At 40.1% G+C, this 23,944-nt stretch overlaps 1 protein-coding gene across 1 annotated transcript in view; it reads left to right on the top strand.

Annotated features, from left to right (window-relative positions):
- Window positions 1–10,101: 10,101 nt before the first annotated feature.
- The window catches only part of slc38a4 (solute carrier family 38 member 4), a 31,277-nt gene continuing 17,434 nt past the window's right edge, over window positions 10,102–23,944 (top strand). The window contains exons 1-10 of the mRNA XM_072454958.1: window positions 10,102–10,241; window positions 16,033–16,222; window positions 17,556–17,655; window positions 18,310–18,425; window positions 19,667–19,740; window positions 19,822–19,914; window positions 20,545–20,626; window positions 20,703–20,785; window positions 22,118–22,176; window positions 23,093–23,338. Coding sequence (XP_072311059.1) covers window positions 16,101–16,222; window positions 17,556–17,655; window positions 18,310–18,425; window positions 19,667–19,740; window positions 19,822–19,914; window positions 20,545–20,626; window positions 20,703–20,785; window positions 22,118–22,176; window positions 23,093–23,338 — 975 coding nt within the window. The 5' untranslated portion in view covers window positions 10,102–10,241; window positions 16,033–16,100. The remainder of the gene's footprint in view (window positions 10,242–16,032; window positions 16,223–17,555; window positions 17,656–18,309; window positions 18,426–19,666; window positions 19,741–19,821; window positions 19,915–20,544; window positions 20,627–20,702; window positions 20,786–22,117; window positions 22,177–23,092; window positions 23,339–23,944) is intronic.

Here is a 23,944-nt window from a genome sequence, read left to right as displayed (position 1 = left end):
TCCCGATCACCCCTCTCCAGGTGTCACTGTCATTGCCCACGTGGGCGTTGAAGTCCCCCAGTAGAACAACGGAGTCCCCGGTCGGTGCACTGTCCAGTACCCCTCCCAAGGACTCCAAGAAGGCCGGGTACTCTGCACTGCTGTTCGGCCCGTAGGCCGCCACAACAGTGAGAGACCTGTCCCCCACCCGAAGGCGGAGGCTCTTTCCCCTCCAGCGAGGTGACATTCCATGTCCCCAGAGTTAGTCTCTTTGTCTGGAGATCTGGTCGCCGAGGCCCCTGCCGTCGACTGCCGCCCAGATCTCTCTGCATCGGCCCCTTATGGATCCTCCTGCGGGTGGTGGGCCCACGGGAGGGCGGCCCCACGTCGCTCTTTCGGGCTGTGCCCGGCCGGGCCCCGTGGGGTAAGACCCGGCCACCAGGCGCTCGCCATGGAGCACCCATCCCAGGCCTGGCTCCAGGATGGGGCCCCGGTGACGCCGATCCGGGCGACGTGAACTGCCTTGATTGTGTCGTCGTCATAAGAGGCTTCTGAACCGATCTTTGTCTGACCCGTCACCTAGGACCTGTTTGCCTTGGGAGACCCTACCAGGGGCATGAAGCCCCCGACAACATAGCTCCCGGGATCATTCGGGCACTCAAACCCCTCCACCACGTTAAGGTGTCGGTTCAAGGAGGAGATGCAACGACTAAGATTTTTAATGAATTGATGAATCTCATGCAACGACTAAGATTCATCAATTCATTAAAACAGATTGCAGTATTTTGCTTATTCTTACTTCTGGGACATTTTCCACTGTCTTAAAGCCTTAAAGTTGCACTGTGTTTGCACTGTTTTGCCCGGAATGTTTCAGACTAAAGCATTAAACATACATCTCTATGAAAGCAGGCGACGCCATCAGGCCGAACACTCAGTCGGAAAGAATGTGTTTAAAGGTATTTTGTTTTAGCAGCAAAACGCCTGTAACTGAATAAATGCAAGACAGAGATGTTTAATGTCGTACTGTGGAACTTCCCAGGCAAAGCAATACGATCTCCATGGAGACAAGGAGCTGGCGGATCCCCATCTAGAGAAGTGAGTCCGTCTTTAAAGGCAGGACAGGTTAAAGTTACCAAGATGTGAGCAAATCAGGTCAAATATGTGACATCATGCACTGGAAACCTGCACAGCCTGTTCTGGCTCTATGACTAGATTATATAAAATAAGTTTGGAGGTACATGTTCTGAAGCCACTTGATGACCTAGAAGCATATTTTAACCACAGTTGCATAAGAAACATCAATCATTTTTCAAATAAAGAACAAGACAAGCTGCAAGGGCCCCTGGTGTTTGCTGAAGGTTCACTGCCAGTCAGCATATAGCCACGCATGTCATTACGTGGTTAACCTGTTTTGTGTGCATAAGGAACATATACATTTATTTCTCTTCGTGGCTCCTTGTGGCATAAAGTGCTTCTAGTAACGTCTCGCTGGTTACCTGCGGCATGTGTGACTTGTTTGGTAAGAGTTATATCACTCTTAGATTCCCACAGACGGATAGAACAGACAAAAAGATATTACCGGTATGTTAAAAATGAGAAATGAAACCAAACGCATTTGAACTTGTGATTGAGTAAAGCCACAATTGAACTGAAGTACTAAACGTATAATGCATTTACCTGTATATCATATTTCTCATGTGAAAAGATGTAAAGTATAAACTAACACACCTTGAGTAGCCTCACTGTAAAGATCTTGCAGCTTTTAAACCAATAAAGATAGAGGTATACAAGATTTTTTTTAAGATAAGATAATATAAGATGCAAAAAACTAAAGAAACAGAGCACAATTGAAATGTATTGATGCAAACAAATAATACTTTGCAAGAAACCAATAATAATAAATGAAGATTTTTGGTACTTTTTAACAGTCTATCATGTTTAAACCCCCAAATGGTTCGTCCTTTCACAATTTTGAGGCCACGCTGGGACAGATAAGACCGTCTGTCTTTCATGGGAACGTGGCTGTGGCTCCTGCCCTCTGATTGGCTTCTGTCAGCTGTGATTTGCACACGGCTGATGTAACTCCTGCCTCGTATTAGCACAGCAGAAGTAGAAGCAGCAGCAGAAGCAGAAGCAGACATGGCTATCACTGACACGAGCGTTCTCAGCAGGGGCCGCTCTCCTGAACCAGACTAACACATCGTACTGAGATATTCGCCCTAGTGTCAGGGCTGTATTTACACAATTGAACAGTGGAAGTGCGTGGACTGGAGAGACTAAAAGAGTAGGTCTGCTGCCGTCATCTGGTCGACACATGGTCATGCTTCTAAGATATGAGTTTTTTCTAGTTTATGAGCAAACTGCAAACTTAAATGCACTTTATTTGAGCAAAAGATAACAGTATTTGTATCTGGAACGCATTGTGCAACATCAATAATCCATAATTCAATTCCAAAAGTGGTTTATTTATGTGAAATATTATCTATAATGATAAAATGATTAATATATCGGTCAATGAAGGTAACTTTTACGTTGCAACATTACTTTATTACAGCTGTTATTTTACATTTACATCAATAACTTTATCTCATTTGATGTAATAGTTATGAATTTTCTGCTTAAAGTAAATTCATCCGTAGAGAAATTCAAAAGCCGTTAAACATTTTGATAACTTTGTCGACAACGTTCAGCCTCATAAATAGAATAAATGCGGCTGTGACTGTGTTGAGCTTTGCATCTCTTTGGAGGGAAATTCCCCTTCCGTCTCTTGGCCTGTGCATGCTGCGGTTCAGAGGTCGTGGCGGGGGTCGTCTCCATTGAGGTCCATGCAAACACAGGGAGGTTTACCGACACTCCTCCGCACGCTTTATTCCACTTTTACAACCCGCTCGGGCTGTTCTCTGCGGGCCGCTTCCTCATCGTTCAGCCTGTGCAAACAAGGCAATTTGTGACTTTACAACGGGAAAACTACAAGTGTGTTTGCTTTTAAGTCAACCTCAAATGCATTTGTGTAGGGAATTTAAACACAGACCAAAGAAATTAGTCAATAGAGGCCAAGGAATCCAGAATAGAGGTGATGACGCGAGAGGGATCCAGTCCAAATGAGCTACTTTAGTTCATTTGTGATCAATTTAAAGTGTTAATTGTCTTTAAAGATGAGAAGAATATTAATACAAATAAAACAAAGATGGACTTTATTTCATTTTACTTCATACTGGTTGCCATAAGTGGAAAATGACACAACAATTAACCTTTATGTTGGATGCAGGTTCTATGCCAATATAGTCAAATCAAGTAATAAAAAAAGAAAACAAACTGCATTTATAAAGAAAACTTTCAAGATAAGATGTTGAGAATTGCTTCGAGTTTTCTTTTAACTCTTGCAACGCTAAGAAAACCCTTTACTATTTCAAATGTTACACACTAAATACATCTTCAGTGCGTTCACATTGTTCCTTAATGCACATTTCTATGCGGTGTGTGGCAACATTTTGGAGACGCACCACCTTCTGCGTAACAGGTCACGCAGTTCATTGACACGATCTCATTTCAGTCCAGAGTAGAAGAACGAACTCCGGGTTCACGGTCTGTCGCCCGTATGTGACGTTCTTGGCCAGGGAAAAGTTGCAAACGATGCAAAATGAACTCAAAAACGTCTGATCCTTGATGGCACAGGAGAACCTACATCTGCTGCGTTACCGTGGAGACCCACATTTCCACAGGGCTTACGTAATGCAGTGTTCGGGGCCCCAAAGACGCGCCCTCTCATTAACCCCGGTATAAAAGTGGCTTTGTTTCATGGGAGCTGGTTGTGACTGTCATCTGAGTTATTAATTTGACTGTTAAATGCTTATTATGAACTGTCATGGTTAGATAATGATACGTGACTCTACTAGTTATTCCCTTGAACATTGTGTGCTCACAGTTTAATTTGTCCTGTATTTTAGATTTCTTTTGTATGCTGCATTTAATGAAACCTCAATAGCAATTAATGAGTAGACGATCCTACAAAAATAATAAGAACTCTTTAGTGTGCATGTAGGTATGTCGAATAAAAACACACACCTTTAAATGTTGTGAAGAAGAACACAAAACGTGAACGGACCATAAAAGTAGCTGCAAATGTGCTGAAAATATGAAAGATTTTTGAGTTGATTTTGTCCTGAAGGAAATTGGTTTGGACACACAGGCTGCAGCATAGAACAAATAAGACATAAGACAGACAGAACGTGACATAGACGCTGGAATAAAACGCAATAAACAATCACCGCTCTGCTGGAATGAAGAAGAAGGGCCACTGATAAAGGGAGGAATGAGTATTTATATCTTTTGTTGGGGCCATATAGCGGCGTCCGGCTTGCAGCAGCTCAAAAGGAGGTGAGTAAGTTTGTAGTTAGATAAGAGTCTCCTCAAATATCAGCCGTAATGATAGTTGTCCTTATATACTCTATTCAGCTCTAAATTTGTTTTATGTACAGATTACCCAACTGCACACATACAGTAAATCTCATCTTTCAACAACAGCGTGATAAAATATGATCATTATTCTCCGTTCGACTCCAAAAAACTCAAGGTTACTTGACGTAACCCCGGTTCTTTGATAACAGAGTGAGGTGTTTCACTATAAAGAACCCTCAGATAAGCCGACAAGTTGATTTCCAATTTGTGGCCGTTTGTGCATCTTTTTGAATGCATTTGAATGATACTAAACATGTTTAAAGCATATCTCAGACCTCTACTGCGAAAAACACACCAAAAAAGACATAAAGGTTGACCATTGTACTAACGGCGGACCCTCCCTGCAGTGGTCCTTGGGCTGCCCACGTCCGGACACACCTCTGCTCGGCTCAGTCAAGGCCACGTCCTCCAGTCCGACTCAATTACACAATATTACACTAAGTCAGGGGCTGTCCAGTTACTTCACCGTCAGGGAAATACACTCCGATCAATGCGAGCTGATAAGTAACGATTGAGCGTTCGCAGAGTTAGGACACACACTGCGGTGGACGGGGACAGCGGCCTTTATCTGCTCCACGTGCGGGACAGTGCCGAGAAGGAATCGTCCGTTTGTTGTTGGAATGCTTAGTTTATGTTAGGGGTTATCTCCTCAGCCTTTATCTTATCAAAGGTTGGCTTTAAGAACACGTTTTACAATTTGTTTAAGTCGATGGTGGCACAATTCTCATGTTATCTCTTATGATTGGTGCTATATTCATCTTTAAAACTCTTTATCCGATATCCGTGTTCATAAAACATTACATTACATTATACGATGCGTTTTTACAGAACCACAACACAATAACAACATTTTTACCAGGCCTATAAAAATCTAAAGTCAGGGAAATATTTCATACATATTCACCCTATTAAAATGTGTTTTAGCTCAAAATAAATGTATCTTTGTCCTTAGTCTTAGAATGCACAATTGTAAAAGGTTTTTATTGTTTTAGCCTTAGACATAGTGGAATCTATCAGGTCAAATAAATATCAACTAAACTAAACTAAATGTAGTAGTTCTAAACCAATTCTGAGCCAGGTCTACCACCAAGACAGTCTAATCCAGTAACGAAACAGAACTAAACCTGGAGAAATAGATAAAGCTAAATCCAGTTTTAAAGACGCAGGGAAAGATCCATTAGTACGTGAACGCATGCAAAAGGAGGCTATAAATTGCACTAGACATTACTGAGCTCGAAGACATAATTACAAACTGTAGATCTTTTTCCCAAGAAGATTTGAGTGTGTTCGTGGCAGATGTGCAGACGTGCTGTGACATGAAACACTTGTGCTTTTCAGATCTGCACTCACGGTCTCACAAACAACTCTTTAAACTCTGGACTATGGACTGCATTTATATCATACCCTTTGATTGACTGACCAACATTGTGAGGACATTTACACCAAACATGGAATTCATTTATTTTATTACTTAGTATTCTTTGTATCTTCTTCTTACCATCAGTGATGCTGACAAAAAAGGGAATTAGGGAAGATTATTCAGCTTAGTGATAATTATTATTCAGCTCACAAAACTCATAAGGACCAGATAGAACATGATAAATTAATAAAGTCATTTAATTTCAATTTATCTCTACTCTAAGTGTTTTTTTTTTTTATGTGGCTGTGATTTAATTTACCTTATAATTCTGAAAGTTGGAGTTCATCAAGTTCATAATAATCTTCAGGAATGTTAATTTATTCGACACAGGAAGTGAAAGAAAATGAAGGATTTCACAGTTGTTTGGTCAAAGAGTTAACAATCATTTCTTCTCACAATAATCAATGATACTTAGTTAATCCTAAACACGTGGCATCAATACTGCAGGTACTGACAAACAGACGCCTTAAAATCTACTTATGAGTAATATTTTTCACGATTTTTTTTTAACAACAGCCAGTTCTGTAATGAATGAGTCACAAATGTTTGGCTGAGTCTCGGTGGTTCAGTTCATTTCAAGTGGTCATGCTTCTGAAATGAAGCACAAGCCTCGCACTGTTTCCCTGTGACTAAGCACCGGGCCCTGTAAACACTCCCTTTCATCGGGCTTTTTACAAACACCGCCACATATGACGTCTTTAAAGGGACTACTGTACGCTCTTTGTCACCTCTAGAACAACGTCTAAAAACAAGACCAAAATAAAACGCTGTCAACAGGAAAATCATGTGCGTTTGGAAGGCCTGGCCGGGTCCTAAAGCGTCCTATAGTGCGAAGTACGTTGAAACGAATTGTTCTTTCCGTACACACAGCTGCACGTGGTCATAAAGCGAGGAGCGGTGGGCTGATCTTTGGGGAATAACGTTTGAAATCTGCTGCGATCATGTGTTGTCAATAGGAGACTGAACGAGGGACAAACAAGTCATTAGCTCGTTTCTGCAAGTCCTGATATGCTCCTGCGTCATGTGATGGACAATTGCACTGAATAACATGGCGGTCAGACATTAACTACGGGACATAAACAACGTATTGACCTTTTGCTACGGTAACCTTCATATTACGGACGTTCGCAGTGTTTGTCAAGGTCAGACTGGTAGTATACGTACTACTTCTGAGCTGAAGTTAATTCATTTGGAATCTGGATTTGTGTTTATTCATGTATTTTAGTTTGAGTGAAGTCGTTTGGGGCTTAGTTTATTTACCGCTTTTATTCCCAAACAGAGCCCAGCAATGGAAGTCCGGTCAGGTTTCAGAAGTCGCATAGACAGGTCATACTTTGATGGACTTTTAATTAACCCTTACTTCATTATTCCTTAGTTTAGACCTGGTTTAGTCCCGCTGTAGGTTCACAATAGTTTACTTAAAGTGTGAAAGTTGTGTCGTTTAAAAGTGTGATCTTCAGGTCCGTCGTCATGTGACTCGAGACTCATCAACAAACCGTGTGTGGCATTCGGCTTAGTCCAGTCAGAGGTCGTGGCTGAATTTAGCGGCAGTTGATTCCGCCCGTTCTTTGGGGTCTCGTGTCTGTATGTTACATTGGGATGAGGAGGCGGAGTTAAACTTTATGAACTCAGGGGACATTCAGACGTCAACGCTTTGGATGGTTTGTTCTCGGAGCAAAGGTTAACGACCCTGTGATGCCGGAGTGAACTCCTCACATGTCTCTGAAGAGGACTTTTACATGTTTGGGTCCGACTGTCCACCACTGACACTGGCCTGTTCTTTTAAGGGAGGCAAATCCACATGTTCTGGACTGTCTCATATGCTCATGATTTGTGATTGGCTGAGAGGTGAGAGGTCTAAAAAAAAGTTACACCCACAGCTGTTTCTTATTTTATTTTAAATTTTTTTGAGGTTTAACTCCACTATCTATTTGTTCAGTATGAAATTAAATCAAACTTAAACGATTGTTGTTATGCACTATTCGATATATGATTCATTAAATACGTGTTAAACCAACATTTAAAGTACAGTTTGTTCTAATTCATAAAGTTAATGATTTTTAAAGTACTTTGAAATACCAATGCTTCCCATTTGCTGCTTGAGTTCACTCCGTTTGCGTAAAGCATGTTTCCTCATCGTTCATGGTCGTTAGTGCAACAGTATTTTGTAAGCTTTGACTAAACAAGAGCAACGTGGTGCAGGAGCGCTCCAGATATTTATTGGCCTATTATTTATTAGGCTTTTTCTTGTCACACATGTAAAGAACTCAAAGTAGTCTTGTTTTCACTCACTTGAGGTCAACAATGATAAAGACCGTATTAAAACAAGGCCTGGATTGAATAAATGACCCTGTTAATTATTTCATGTTTCATTTATGATTAGTAAATGATTATTTCACATTTAGCAAAGATCAGAACGTTTACAAATGATTTCCATGCCTTCTTATGAAATGGAACACATAAAAAGTCAGCGTGACATTTAAACCTAAACTATTAGTAGTATTATTAGTATTAGTTTGATTTTAATGCAGCCTAAAACATCTTAAACACGATGATGGGTTATTACGGACAATTGTAACCACTATAACTTTACTAAACTTTACTTTGGACCCATTTCTTTCTCTTTGTGACATAACTGGCTTTAGACCAGTGCGTTTGGACACTTCCCTCTTGTCCATCTCCTGTTGTTTTGGACCCAGCCCTGACTTAACATCCTGCACGCTTTACGCTTTACTGTACTGCAGCCCCCCCCTCCCGCGGCCCCCCACCACAGTTCTCCTCTTGGGCTGTTGCTGGATTAAGTCAAGGATGGGTCTGTGGTACAAAGACCCCCGATGCAGAGTCCAAAGCCCGGGGAGCAGTTTGAAGAATGCCCCTGTAGCTTCATACATCCTTTTATTGAAGAGCACAGGAATTCCTCTGCTATTCTTTTCTCTCGTCCTTTCCATTCATCCAAACAGCACTAAATGTCTTTTGTAAGTGTTTCCCGTTAGAGAGTAAGCTAAGTGTTGTCATGTTTGAAAGTCTGCTTTGAAATGATGTCAAAAGAGCATTTCATTGTTTCATTTATGGAACGCTTTTAAATTTAGAAGCGTTTCTGTTGTTCAACTGTGTGACCTTTTTTTATTTAGATTTTTTTTTACACCAGTTAAAACAATAAAAAATAGACTTTATATCCAGGTAATGTTAGCCAGCGTTGATTTATATCTCACTATTTTATTTAATAAGGAAGTCCCGTTTACACAAGTACGAGACACATTGCAATACGAGAAATGAATTAGACATTTGAATATACTGTACATGAGTAATATATATATGAAATTAATGGTTGGACGAACACAAAACCTGTGCACACTTGTTTACTGGAAATTTTGTATATTTTTGAAACATTTGAACACAATCTGAGCAAATTCTAAAGCAAGTACAGGCTCACTTCGATCGAAACGGTTGAAAATCTCCACATTTCATCACGCTAAACGCATTAACGCTGGAAATGGACTCACCGCGGCCCTTTCACGTCACTCCCAAACGCTCTGAACTTTACCAAAATTTGAATGTGAACTTGCGTGTTGGATAACGCCTGCTTTAGCGTGCACAGAAGCCCACTTGTTGGTCACATGCCGCTTGTTTGTGGAGTCGTTTGGACAGCGTTAACTCCATGACGAGATAATGGCTCATCCCCGACGCGGACAGCGACCTTGAGAGGAACCACATCTCCCAACGGCGCGCTCCCATTGGTCCATCCGTGGCACGTCCTACACCCAAACTATCGCGAAGGGGGCGATCCACGCAAACAGATGACAGGAAGGGACTTTGATGGATCGGGGCCAGTTTATTTTTGGTCACGTTTTTTGGGGGTTTTTCGATGACCGAACTCACATTTCTATTGTACGATAATGTAGCCGTGAATACGTTGGTTTGGTCAGCTGACTGGTCATGTGATCACACCTCCGCTGGAGTATTTAACCGCGACGCCGCATCAATCAGAATCACGTTTGTTTGTTTGCCGATGCAGTGTTGCAACCGCACGTTTTGGTATTTTTAGTTTGTATTTGTCGAGGCGTGTCACAACGAATCAATAAATATGCTGTTAAAATTGTGATTTTTAGTAAGCGTCAATTGATTTTTGCTTTTTCTATTCCATGTTAGGGAGTTAGGTTACCCGTGCCAAAGTGGGGCGGGGTCTCCATTCCTATTGGTCGAGAGAAACTCTACCTTCTTCTTTTAAATGCCGCTCCATGTCACCTGAGTTGCCATTCCAGTCTATTCAGTTTAAGCTTTCTGCCTTTTCTGCTTTCTATCATTCTGGCTAATTTACTACTCTGATATTTGCCTATTTAATTAAGAAAAGGAAAATTATTTGGAGGAAACATAACTTCTCTGAGTGAGTATATGTTTCATAAAAGTCGCAGTCGTGTCAATGGAAAAGTTACTGGTAAAGTCGCTTGCTTTAAAGAGTCTCGTTTTTTTGTGGATAAAATGCAGTAGTCTCGTGCCAATTCAAGCAAGCGTTTAGCGTTGCATTTGCGTTTTTATTTTAACTCTAAATTGCACATTCAGTTCTGCAGGTTTGGCTGATGCAAGAGTTTGCTTGGGTGGAGGCGACAGCAATAAACTCTTGTTGAAACTAGAATCATGCTCTGTTCAGCTACAATTTGCTTTTGTTTGCATGCTCAACCGACTGGATTTGCAAGGCTTTTGTAGTGTAAACGCACAAATAGTTGATTCTAAAAAATGATTAGAAAAGGCAACGCAGAATCCAGTGCAATTATTTACTGAAGTAGTTAAAAGGAATTTGGAATCTCAGTTGTTATATCATCGAGTAACTGTGATCATGCCTGAAAAGCACTTTAATGATTTAACAAAGAGAATATGCACCTTTTATAAAGTGAAGCTGAGTATTTTAAGTAACATTTTCTGGAAAAATTATGAGATTTGATTTATATTGTATTATTTTCACTGATGTATATTCATGCTTCTTCAATGCTAAGACTAAAACCACATGATCATAGCACAGCTGTACTTAACATTGACGAGCACCACTTACTATAATTACTGCAATTACTACTACTACATCACACCAACAAACCTCTCCATTAGCCAATAGCCCCGTAAATAAAACAATACAAGTTTGTATTAGTTGTAACAAGTGTTATTAGTTGTTTCATTGTTTTCTCGCTTCCTACTGTTGATTGTATTTTTGCAGTTGTCACGAGGAAACATTCTGACTGAAAGTAATAACTATAAAACCTGTTTGCTTTATCTGCAGTTGTTGCCAATATTCTCTTGCAAATATATTTTATTGAACTGCAGTGCCAGTGGTCTCTTTCTGTATAAGTGATACTTGGATGTGTTTCTGATGCAGATTTGGGGCTCTTCAGTCTCGAAGGCAAAGCTGAAAGAGGCACTAAAGATCTGAATATTTAAAAACTGTATTAGCCTTTATTACCACATGGCAGATTCAAATCCTCACAACAGCCTTATTGCTGAAGATCTGATCTGATTTTGTGATAGAATGATAGATAAAACAGTTTGATTACTATAGATTAATCAATGCTTCTCATTGGATGAAAGTGGCCTTGTTATACAAAAACTGCCACAGAGAATTTGCATACACAGCATGATGTTTTAGATGTGGATGTTATATGGAAAGCCGTTTTGAAGATATGCAATATGTGAATATCAAGTATATTGTTTATGATTTTAAAAAGAGACATTTCACATTTGTCTGATCATTAAACCTGAACTAAGACGTTTAAATGTTTTAACACGTTTCTGTTAGATTGACATGATATCATCAGACAGATCATTATTTGGATGCTTAATTTTTGTCATTTTTTTCTCGGGTCTCTTGTGTGCATAGATCACCTTGAACCATTGAAGTGTGACAGGTTTAGTCTTTTGGCAGAGTAAAATTGTCCGTCCCTCGCGCCTGGGAGACCGGCCAAAGATGATCGGTACTGAAGTGCTTCCATAGTGTTAAATAAAATAAATCCCCTTGGCACAAAACGAGAAGCTGCTGAAGCGCCTGGAATAAAAATGTTGCACCCCTGAAAACAGGAGAAATAATCACGAGAGTGATTTGTACTTGTTTCCCTCTTGCAGGGGTTTAATGCAATCAAAGTTAACACACGTGTACAACATTTCAAATGTCCGACCTTGGAACAACAACATTTACCAAATAATTTCACATAATATACAGAAAATAGCAAAATAATCTTCCACCACATTATCTGTACTGGCCCAAAATGGCGGAGCGCAGGTTCATGGGCACAGAAAACGTGGTGTCTCAACTTTCAAAGTACACATATAAAAACTTAACTTAACTTACTCAAAATAACTTATTTCAATCAAAACGTCTTATTTACAGGTGACAAGAAAATGACAATCTGTAACATTTACCTGAAAACAGGAGAAATAATCACGAGAGTGATTTGTACTTGTTTCCCTCTTGGAGGGGTTTAATGCAATGAGGAGAAACGGCACGGAAATCCCCTAGTGGCGGGTAAAAGACATAAGCAATGGATCAAGAACACAGGATTCAGGCATTCTGGCTGATAACCGATCATATGACCGAAATGACCTGAAAACAAAACAATACTTTTCTAACATGACACATAACATTTATTTAAGTTAAGGCTTCTGTGAATTCACATTTATTGTAAACCAGTTTTCAACCATTGTCTTTTAACGCATGAAATCACTTAATGAAATACACAGCTGTATAAAAGAAAACTATACTTATCTAACCTATCACAAAAACAGGTTATGATATGATGCTAGGATCAGGTTCTAGTGCGCGGTGAAGTGCAGGGCAGGAGGATCTGACCACACGAGATTGGAGACGGCGAGAAAAGAAGAAACATAAATATGAAAGTCAAGCTCTCATTTTGAAAGCTGAACCGTTTTTTAATCATATAATCAACAGAATATAAACTGCATTTGTGTGATGGATGGAACACTAAAAGTAACTATAGTGATATTGACAATATGTTTTGGAGCATTCAGAGGCCAGTTGGCATTTTGGGCATCACAAAAATAAATTGAGTTGAATTTAAAACATTACTTTAAGCAAATTAGTTAAGGTTTAATTGTGAAATGTCTGTCAAAGTAATGCATAACATCAATAAATTATTCACATTTTGCATATCTTCAAATCAACATTCACAATATTGTCTAAATTTACATATATTTCCCGTCTCTTTCCAGGGGTTTCAGAGTGATATGAAATTAGGACCGTTGCCATAGCGATTAACAAGTTACAACAACAACATATCATATCTTTTGAATGTGCCAAAATCCTCAAAATCATGCAACCCATGAATTCGTGATGAGAACTTTTTGATACCTACAATCATTATCTTACCACAGAATAAAACAGACAAAGAAATGAACAAATTAATGCAAATAAATACGGTTAAATACTATTTATTTGAAACCTAGTGCTCTTTCCGGAGTCGCTGGACATCTAAGCATGGTTTTAAAGGTGGCAGTGTTTGATACAGACATTCTTCTTCTGTCATTACGTTTTTTTTATTATAATTAGGCCCGAGCGCCACAAGCTGGCGAGAGGCCTATTAATCTCGTAAGGCCGTGCGAAGCACGGCTGCGAAAGTGCGCACGTAGTGCGCACGAAATCAAGCGCGAAGCGCTCGCCCACTTCCAAACACTCACTAACGCACTCCTCCACTCATGCACGCCCCGTGCATACTAATTAGTTGTAGGAAAATGGAACATTACCGTTGTAAACGGGCGAAGCCCGTGCAAAAGTTCGCACTAAACGAGCACTTTACATTGGGATGAGGGTTAGGGTCGTCATCCCCATATAAAGCACTCATTTGCGCTAAGTAGCTCACGAATACGTTCCCCATCTCTTGCATGTTCCGTGCATATAAGCATGTAATGCAAAAATTGAACATTATTACTGTATAGAGGGCCAAAAACACAAAGTGGGCGGAGCCCACTCAAAATTATCGAAAGTACCCGTCAGTGACCAGGGACCCACACCATGAGGTAGGAAAGCGCGAGCGCTTTCCGAAAATGTATAGTTTATGATATTTGAAAAATGGGAAACATTGTTTTCGCATCGGAATATTATTCTTTCTTTCTTTCTTTCTTCTTCTTCTTCTTCTTCTTCTCGGGACCAACCCCCCTATTTTTCACCCAGTGAACATTGACGAAAAGTCACAAAAATTTGCACACCTCTAAAAATCGTGCCTCTCTACATTCTGGCTATTTCCCTTTTCTAAAATAAAAAAAATTGGCGCGTCAGCGCCACCAAATGTACCAAAAATGCATTGAGAGATGGGAAATGACCCAAAAAAAATCTGATCGTAGAATCATGAAATTTGGCGCAGAGGTAGATGGTGACAAGAGAAGTAAAAAATATTATTACGGCAACGCCGTCCCCCGAACCAAATGTCGGCCATATTGCTTCAAAAATGGCTAAACATGACTTCGGAGTTTTTCCAAACGTCGTACTTTTACGAACTCCTCCCAGGGCGTTGGCCCTAAAAAGCTGAAATTTGGTGAAAATGCTACTGAGGAGTGGGACATCAAAAGTTATCCAAATTACATTGATACCTCTCACGGTCTCTGTGCGGCGAAGCCGCAAACTGTAACTAAAATTTCAGAAATCTCCCATATTTAAAATTTCTGCCGTTTGCGCAGATAAAGTCCGAATTGCGTCAAATTAGAATCAGTTGTTAAACTCTTTGCCCTAAACCTACTTGAAGTGAAATAAATTCATTTGGCGCCACAGCGCCCCCTACAGATTTTATATGGAGGTTAAATGTTTAGTTTTGCGAAATTATATGAAATTTGACACACAACTCAATTTTAGCATCCCCATCAAAAAAGTCAATGAGACCCATGTCATAATTGTTATGGCGTTGCCGTAACGATGACCGAAACCTCCCATGTTATTCCAATGGGGCCAGAACATGTTTACACTTTAGACTTTCACAAACTCCTCCCAGGGCGTCAGCCCTATTAACCTGAAATTTGGTGAGACTCATCTTCAGGACCATCAAAAGTTATCCACATTTTCATTCAAAGAGTCACGGTGTCTGTGCGGCAAAGCCGCACATTTTGCCAAGAATTCAAAATAAAATTGCTTTTTGATGGTAAAACAAAGGGGAGAACATGTGACAGCGTCACAGATTCAGCAGTAGGCGTGATAAAAGGACAATTGGGGCGCGTTAGCGCCCCCTCCTCTTGTGGCGTGGCGGCGGTGTGGCGGCGGCGTGGCGAGGGCCGATCATTGCCGCTTGCGGCTATATTTACTTATTATTTTGTATTAATGGCAACTACCACTGACCTGGAGGCAGTCAGAGTGTGTTATATTCATGTCAGGACGTTACTGGCATTTGGGACAGGCAAAGATAATAATGTTTTATGACTTTTTGCTGCTGTATCACTATTATTATCTTCCCATAATACATGTTACTGGTGTTATCATTATCCTGCACTATCAGTACTAGACTTGTGCCATTTACAAAGTGATTTTACCTTACATACTTATGAATGGACAAAAATCAAAGCTGTAAATATAAAACAGAATAAACATTTACAAAAGCAAGAATATTGAACATTTCTGAAAGCCATATAATTTTGTATGCTTTGTAATTTTACAGGTTAATTTTTATCATTTTCCATTTGCAGTCGGTAAAAATGTAGGCCTAAGCTCTGTTACTGAGAAACAAACACACATACAGTATAATAGTCGTGTTTCAAGGTAATAGACTTCTTCCTCATACCTAAAGTCAAAGAGCTGATCCAGGAATACCATTAAAACTGACACCTTTTGGCTAAAATATGTTCTTCTTCAAGGCCGACAGATAAGAATGAGACGAAACACACTTCTGCAGCCGTCAGAAGACCACAGCCTTGTTTAGATTGAACTGAAACACACTTTAAAAAGACCAGGGTTTAACCGAGTTTATAGAAATAATTTGCCACGTATATTATTTAGATTCGATATCAGGTTTCATCCAGACGAAATCAAACTCTCAAAGATCCAAGCAGAGTTAATCAATCTGCCCCAAGAAATCATTTGACAAAAACATACATTTGGACAAAACCAAGTCAAAAACAGGAATTTCTCAGCGTAAACTAAACCAGGCAAAAAAAAAAAAAAAAAGCAAATCTAATCATGATTTCCTTTTGATTGGCAGGTGATCGACTTGTTCCTGGTTTGTGGATCTGCTGCTTTTCTGCCCTGTGACTGTTGAAGTTTGCCGTCATGCCAAGCGTCGTGGACCGCATGGAGCTGAGCAAAGTGTCCACTCATGACGACGACAGTCAGGACAGCCTGGACGACCCCTACCCCGACCCCATCGACGCCGACAAGTCCACTATCAGCAGGTAAGCGCACCGGAAATACGGCCTGCAAATGCTGTACGTGCCGTAGTAAAAGTGCAGCAGGTAGAACGAAATCCTTGACTCATTTAGACGTAAAAGTGTTCGGAAAAGTACTTTAGTTTAGGTGCCATTTGCAGTTAAAAACCACAGTGCAAAAAAACAACGGCAACTTAATTAAACTACCATCACAGAAAATAGTACCTTTAACCAAAATAGGATTTAATTGTATTGCTTCAGTTTCAGTGTCTAATTAGTGAGCTGAAGTCTATAAGGAGGAATACACATAATTCAGGTTTTTTAAGATACTTTAAGCAGCTTACCTCTGTCTGGTGACGGTGTTTTGGCCTTTAAAACACGCAGGAGCTCTTCTTGGCTTATGAATCAGCCAATATAGCAGAGTTTTGAGGTATTAAGGGGTGGAGTGAGTAAATTAAGCTCCAAAATCTGAATACACTTTATTTTTATGCAAGTGACTGATTTGTTTCTGCAGGACTGCATGGACACAACACAATAAAATACAACACAAGGTATAATAAGTGCTCAATTTGATCTTGTAGTCCTAAAACAACAAAACCAGTCAATCCAACCAAAGCAAAACCATAAAATAGCCATAAGTAAATAACACAAATTTTAAAACAAACCACAGAAGACCACAAAACTCAGAGAATTGAATAAAAGCAGACTTAAAAACCCTTTCATGGTTTTATTCCCGGCTGTTTCGATCATATCCAAATGGCTAAAAGACTTAATAATACATTTAACATTTGGGTATTTTCCACTGAAGCTCTGACTCAGATCATTTTGACTCTAAACAGTGAAACTAGCACAAAACATTCCCTCTGATCATCAGATAATGTATAGTGCACGGGACGACACTATTTACACCACAAACATGGACCAATAACTCATGTCATTATGGTCATGAGTTCTGCCAGTACGACAACTACTTCTACTAATACTCCAAAAAATGAACTGTATTAATTATAGTGTGTGATTGGTTGATCAGTCACAATTAGTAATGAGTTTGTGAACATGAATGTGATGAGAAACACTTTATTATTATGCATTTGATATGGAGGTGTTTTTGCACATTAGTCCATGTAATCCCCAGTCCCAGTTTAGTCAGAGGAACCTCCTTTGTTCACATCCACACAGCGACAGGTGCATTAATAATGCAATAAATTAATTTACAATATTTGAAAGTTTATGATATATATATATATACATATTTTCATGTTTTTTATCAGCTCTTGTATTTTTTTTTGTATTTGACCATACTGTACTGACTTACACCGACTGACCCTTATTCCCATTATTCCCATTATTCCCATTGCAGCAGTCAGTATCTCGACGACAACGACGATGCAGAGAGCCAGAAGTTTCTATCCAATGGAATGATGAAGAAGAAGAAGTACGAGGAGTACCATGAAGAATATGTGAGTTTATGTGTTGCTTTCAAGTACATTATGCGAGGAAGAAAAGAGCACAGATCAAAGCGTGTGGACTGATAAAATCATGATGCCATGACGACCGGGTCAGTTTCCTCTGTGACGTGTGTAGAACAGAGGCAACGTTGCATAATTATCAATATTCTGGGTTTTAGTTGGTTTAATTTATGAAGCAAATTTATGAAGTTGCATCATTGTTTTGTTCTTTTTTACGTTTCGTTTTTAAGTGTCAGAGAAAGTGAAAATACATCAACAACTTCTTTACTGTTGCAAATGGGGAATATTATAGATGATATTTCCAAGTTGCATTATATCAACTGATGAATGATGAATTAGTACGCACACACGCACACACACACACACACACACACACACACACACACACACACACACGTTCTACTATTTGGAATAAACTAAATATGAGGAATTAATTATAGAAAGGACTAAAAACATGTCAATTAAAAGGAGTGTATTCATTGCCATTAGTAGCTGAGTTAGCGAAACAAATCAAAACAAGTGTGATTTACGAGCTTAAACGTCTAAACTTATTGATGTCGTTTGACTTTTGACTCTTTGTTGTGGCGCTAACGCACATATTGACACAGTAACTTACCCGGATCACTTTGTTCTTGTGTGGAACAGCATCCAGGGCACACGTCCTTCGGGATGTCCGTCTTCAACCTCAGCAACGCCATCATGGGCAGCGGCATTCTGGGACTTTCCTACGCTATGGCCAACACGGGCATCATACTCTTCACGTGAGTTTGTGTACATGAATGTGATGAGAAGCACTTGTACACTTTATTATTATGCATTTGATATGGAGAGCGGTGTTTTTAGTCCATGTAATCCCCAGTCCCTGTTTAGTCAGAGGAACCTCCTTTGTTCACATCCACACAGAGACAGGTGCATTAATAATACAATCAATTAATGTACAATATTTGAAAGTTTATGATTTATATGTATATTTTCATGTTTTTCATCAGTTCTTGTATTTTTTTTTTTTGTATTTTTCTGGCATTTTCCTTTATACAAACGATACATACATATATTAAAAACCTTCACAATATCATCTACATTTTGATACATTGCACCTCTACAGTGTATTACAGGACAAGTACAAGGACAAGGACAAGTATTTATTTTTGTTATTATTATTATTATTAGTTGTTATATTTAATTTGAGCTGTGGCCTCTGCCCTTTCATTTGTTCGTCCTGTCACGTCAGTCTGCCCAATCCGAGCATGTGCCCATTCCACATCCAGCTTTGAGCTCCTCCCCAGTTATGACTGTAGCCCCGCCCCCACACGCCTCCACACGCCTCCTCGCTCCGGGGCCCCCGCCTGCACCGCCAGTGTTACTGACGCTGACCTATAAATACCACACTCCGATATCCGCTTGGGATAGAATGACACGTGGAAATATACCAGGCAAAGTGGGTGTCGTCAGCGGGTCACGTTACAGTATGAGAAGCCTTAGTTTGATTTGCCGTTTGTGCTCATTTATAGCTTTTGTGTGCATTAAATATCTGCTTCTGTGCATCGATTCGTCGACTAAAAGGTGGTGACGTCTGGCGCTGGCAAAAGAGCCAAAAACAATGAAGTATTTCTAAGATAAACCCGTGTAATCGATCCAAAGTGCCACAGGATTTCACACAGTTACTCACAATTCACTGCCAAATCTCAATATATCTCATTCCATTCTTTTCCTTTCTACTGTTGTGAATATAACGACGAAGGGTCTACAGTGCTAGTAGCAGTATTTGTACCATGTAACTGTATTTAAACTACTTCCACTTCTGGGAATCATAAATCAAATGCATAGACAGCTGCAGCCTGTCAAATCTGCACCGGTTTGCCCGTTATTTATAATACAAGGGCTGGAATAACTCTGGACTTACACGTTTTCTCTCCGCGTAAAATGAGTTTCCGTAATTTGAAACATCTTTGGTTGTCGTGATAAGATGTGCTCTAATCTAACCGTTTCCTTCTGTCTGCAGTATTCTGTTGATTGGAGTGTCCATCCTCTCGCTCTACTCCGTGCACCTCCTGCTCATGACCTCGAAAGAAGGAGGTCCGTATTAAAGCTGTCTTTGTTTTTAGTATTTCTTGCAGTTATCATGTTTGAACTCTCTTCTATCGTCTGTCTCTTAAGGTTCGCTAATCTACGAGAAGTTAGGGGAGAGAGCTTTCGGATGGCCGGGCAAAATGGCAGCTTTTGGCTCCATTACACTGCAGAATATTGGAGGTGAGAAGCTCTTTAGTGAAGGGGTCAAATATGAACAGTGTGAACGAGACAGTGTGTCATTGGGACAATGTAAGGCAAGGCAATAATGTATATAATAGGTATTTGTAGAGCACAATTCATACACAATGCAATTCAAAGTGATTCTCACAACAGGAAAAATGCATTAAAATCACAAAGAAATGACAGAAATCAAGAGTGCAAAGAAAAATCCTTTCATTTGAACATTGTCAGGGTAGAAGCCTGTCTCAGATTCCAGAAGTAGTAACATTTTAACCAGAAGGGCCAAATCTAGAAAGTATTTATGTTTAAAGATGTTTATCCTTAACTTATGGGGTCCACAAAGTTCTCTGGGAAATGAATCCTGATCATTATTTCGTTATCCTTTGTGTCCTCCTTCTAGTAATATCTCTTTATTGAAAGGAGACATCTTTATTCAGGTATCTAGTATTGAACTAAAACATAAGTTGATCATCATTTTGCATTTTGTTAATTTTGAACCTGAATCACCAAAAATGCAATTTTGACCAAACCAATGATGAGGAAATACTGTTGTAACGAGGTTAAAAGCTCATTCAAGTTGATTTTTAGCGTTATATGTCCCATTTAAACACATTTTTGTGTGTCTTTTAGCCATGTCAAGCTACCTTTTCATCGTGAAATATGAGTTACCTGAAGTCATTCGAGCATTTTTAGGATTGGAGGAGATTTCCGGGTAAATCTCTGCTTTATTAGTACTTTTGAGCAGATTCAACACCAGATTAACTTTTATTATCTTTATCTTTCCACAGTGAATGGTACATGAACGGAAACTACCTGGTGGTGTTTGTCTCGATCGGCATCATTCTCCCGTTGTCCATGCTGAAGAACCTCGGTAAGACCATCCGGGTTCATTTTGCAGTATTTTGCTGATGAAAACGTAAAGACACAAATTGGAAAAGTAATAATTAACGATCAAAATGTACAGCTATCTTTGTCTATAAATAAAAATGAGTTAATAACTGAGAGGCCTATACCAGATCATCTATTAATCGAGCATCAAATGTTTGAGTAGTTATGAATCTGTGGGAAAAAGGTTCATTAAACAGTGTAATAAATGTTGTATCATGAATCTGAACAAAATTTCCATAACATTTCTTCAACAAAAACTGAAACTAAGACTATCAGACATGCTCTAAAATGTGTTTTAATAAATGCTGATCCAATTTTTAAGAGCTGAATCACATCCTTTCTCCTCTGGCCAATCATCTGTAAGCTACAAGTAATGCTACACTCAGTCACCTTACTCAGCCTCGCCAAGTAACTGGAGACTTCTGTTCAGCCCATGAAGACCGTGACTTATGCTCGCTGCAATATTATGTCATTGCCACAATTTGTGCACAGTTAGTGACAAAAACGGGACATTCATTTGCTTTAAACTCACTAGTTTATCCGACACACCCTTACGTTTCAAATGGTTTGCAAATCAAACAAGCGGCTGCTGTGCGTCACTGCCGAACACGCACTTCTCTGTACGTCTCTGTTGTGCGTCGATGCCGGCGTACAGGGGAACATGCACTTCTCTGCACGTCTCTGTTGTGCGTCGATGCCGAACATGCACTTCTCTGCACGTCTCTGTTGTGCGTCGATGCCGAACATGCACTTCTCTGTACGTCTCTGTTGTGCGTCAATGCCGAACATGCACTTCTCTGCACGTCTCTGTTGTGCGTCAATGCCGAACATGCACTTCTCTGCACGTCTCTGTTGTGCATCGATGCCGAACATGCACTTCTCTGTACGTCTCTGTTGTGCGTCAATGCCGAACATGCACTTCTCTGTACGTCTCTGTTGTGCGTCAATGCCGAACACGCACTTCTCTGCACGTCTCTGTTGTGCGTCAATGCCGAACACGCACTTCTCTGCACGTCTCTGTTGTGCGTCGATGCCGGCGTACGGGGGAACACGCACGTCTCTGTACATCTCTGTTCGTGGAGAAGCGGCGTTACCTCTAATAACCTCAATATCAGCTGATGAACATGCGGCGGTTGAGTTTCTGCGAACACGCCTGCGTTTTGTTGCACTATTTTGAGATATGGGTCATGACCGCGAACAGGAGCTGTCATAGATCCCAGTGCGACGTTAATCGAGAGGGCAGCAGCAGCAGAGAGGAAAAGTACCAGGATTTGACTCGTATGATCATTGTGGTCTTGTTGTGTGTGTGCTGCAGGTTACTTGGGCTACACCAGTGGATTCTCGTTGGCCTGTATGGTGTTCTTCCTGGGAGTGGTGAGTGGAAATATCAGAAGTGTTTTACATGAGCATCAGATAAGGAGTAAGAGACAGTTACATAATGACACTTTTATGTGGTGAATGTGGCCTTACTGCACACTTTTTCCAATCAGGATGGTCAGTGTGATTTGTGTTGCAAAAAGTACAAATATAAGTTGGTAATCATGAAAAGGCGATTGTTCCCCGTTGAAATTCTACTCGAAATCAAAAATAATCTTGAAAAACGAAGCACTTTACATTATCTGAGTGGACATACAATAACACATATGCAGAACTACTCCATGACAGTTTGATGAATGTCTCTCCAAACTCGTTGTATTCTGTCAAGTGCATTTCAGTCAGAGGTGGGTTGTAGTTAAGATTACTATACCAAGATTTACTTTGAGTATTTTGATCAAATTGTACCGCTCAGAGTAGTTTTCAGATTTACTCCTACTTGAATAACATATTTTACAGTTAACGGTAATTTAAGTAAACGTTTTGGTCATTGTATAAGTCTACATTTGACAAAAAGGTAATCATATAAACAGATTTTCTTCAGATATTATTTAGTTTATACATTTTCCTTTGAAACATAATATTGTGTGCATTATTTAATGTGTTGTCCCTCTAACTACATTAATAAAGTATAAATCAGATGTTCATTCCAGACAGACAGACTGATTTCTTCGACCACCACATTGTTCGCTCTATTATGAAGTGACAATACTCTTACTCGAGTACTATGTCTGACTGCTCTCCCCACCTATGATTAAGGACACAATACAGCTGCTTAGAGAAACAATTTATGACATATATTCAGCATGGGTCTCTGTCTTCACTCTGTTGTCACTAAACGCAAGCTAAAACACAAAACCTAACCATGCATATGTCAAATCAAGATAAATAACAACGCATTTTTGTCGTTGTCTAGTTGATCTACAAGAAGACGCAGCTGCCGTGCCCTCTGCCGTTCTTCTACCACAACTCGGCCAACTTAAGCGCCAACATGTCGCTCATGCACAGTTACAACGGCACGGGCCAGATGGACTTCTCCAGATCGGACGTGTCTCCCGTTCTCAGCACCCCGGACGCCCACCACACCACCGGCGTGCAGGTCGAGCCGCACCCTGGCGACGAGGACATGTGCACGCCCAAATACTTCGTCTTCAACTCCCAGGTGAGGAATGCTTCAGAACGAATGAACATACTGTACTTTTGAAGTTTTCCGTGCAGGCATTGTGGGTAATTCAAACACGTCTCAAGCTGGAGAACAGTTGGGGCTCGTCTCCGTGGAGATACTATTTGGCAACAGATGAGAAGCGGAAGGAAAGATCAAGTGCAATCGGCTCTGAAAGGACACATATTATGCATTGTTTGTCATTGGCCTTTAAATATACTTTTAGAATCGTCCGTTTTGATATCTCACATTGTAAAACTTTAAAACTGTTGAAAATGACTTTGTATAGGGCAGGCGTTCGCTCGATTCGGCGTTAGCACGGCATCTACCGGCAGCAGAGGGGGAAAACAGCTAAAGCTAACTGAAGCTAGTTTGCCCCCTTTCTATGATGTGACAAAAGTGGGACATTTTGGAGTGTTTTATGAGGCTCGTTTGCTTCATTCAGACGCATTTGCACCTCTCTTTAAAACCAAGCTGTAAACGATCGTAGATGCATCCTGGTGTTAATACCACGCCTTGACTTATATAAGGAAGTAAAGTGTCACCACCAGAATATCAAGAAAATCTAAATGGCAGAACACTAATCCTTCTTTCAAAGCCTGAATG

Source organism: Eucyclogobius newberryi, unplaced genomic scaffold (genome assembly GCF_026437365.1).
Source record: "Eucyclogobius newberryi isolate DKJ021-1_F unplaced genomic scaffold, fEucNew1.0.hap1 SCAF_2, whole genome shotgun sequence".
Classification (NCBI taxonomy): Eukaryota; Metazoa; Chordata; class Actinopteri; order Gobiiformes; family Gobiidae; genus Eucyclogobius; species Eucyclogobius newberryi.
The sequence above is the reverse complement of the archived record's forward strand: the minus strand, read 5'-3'. Positions and strand labels throughout refer to the sequence as shown.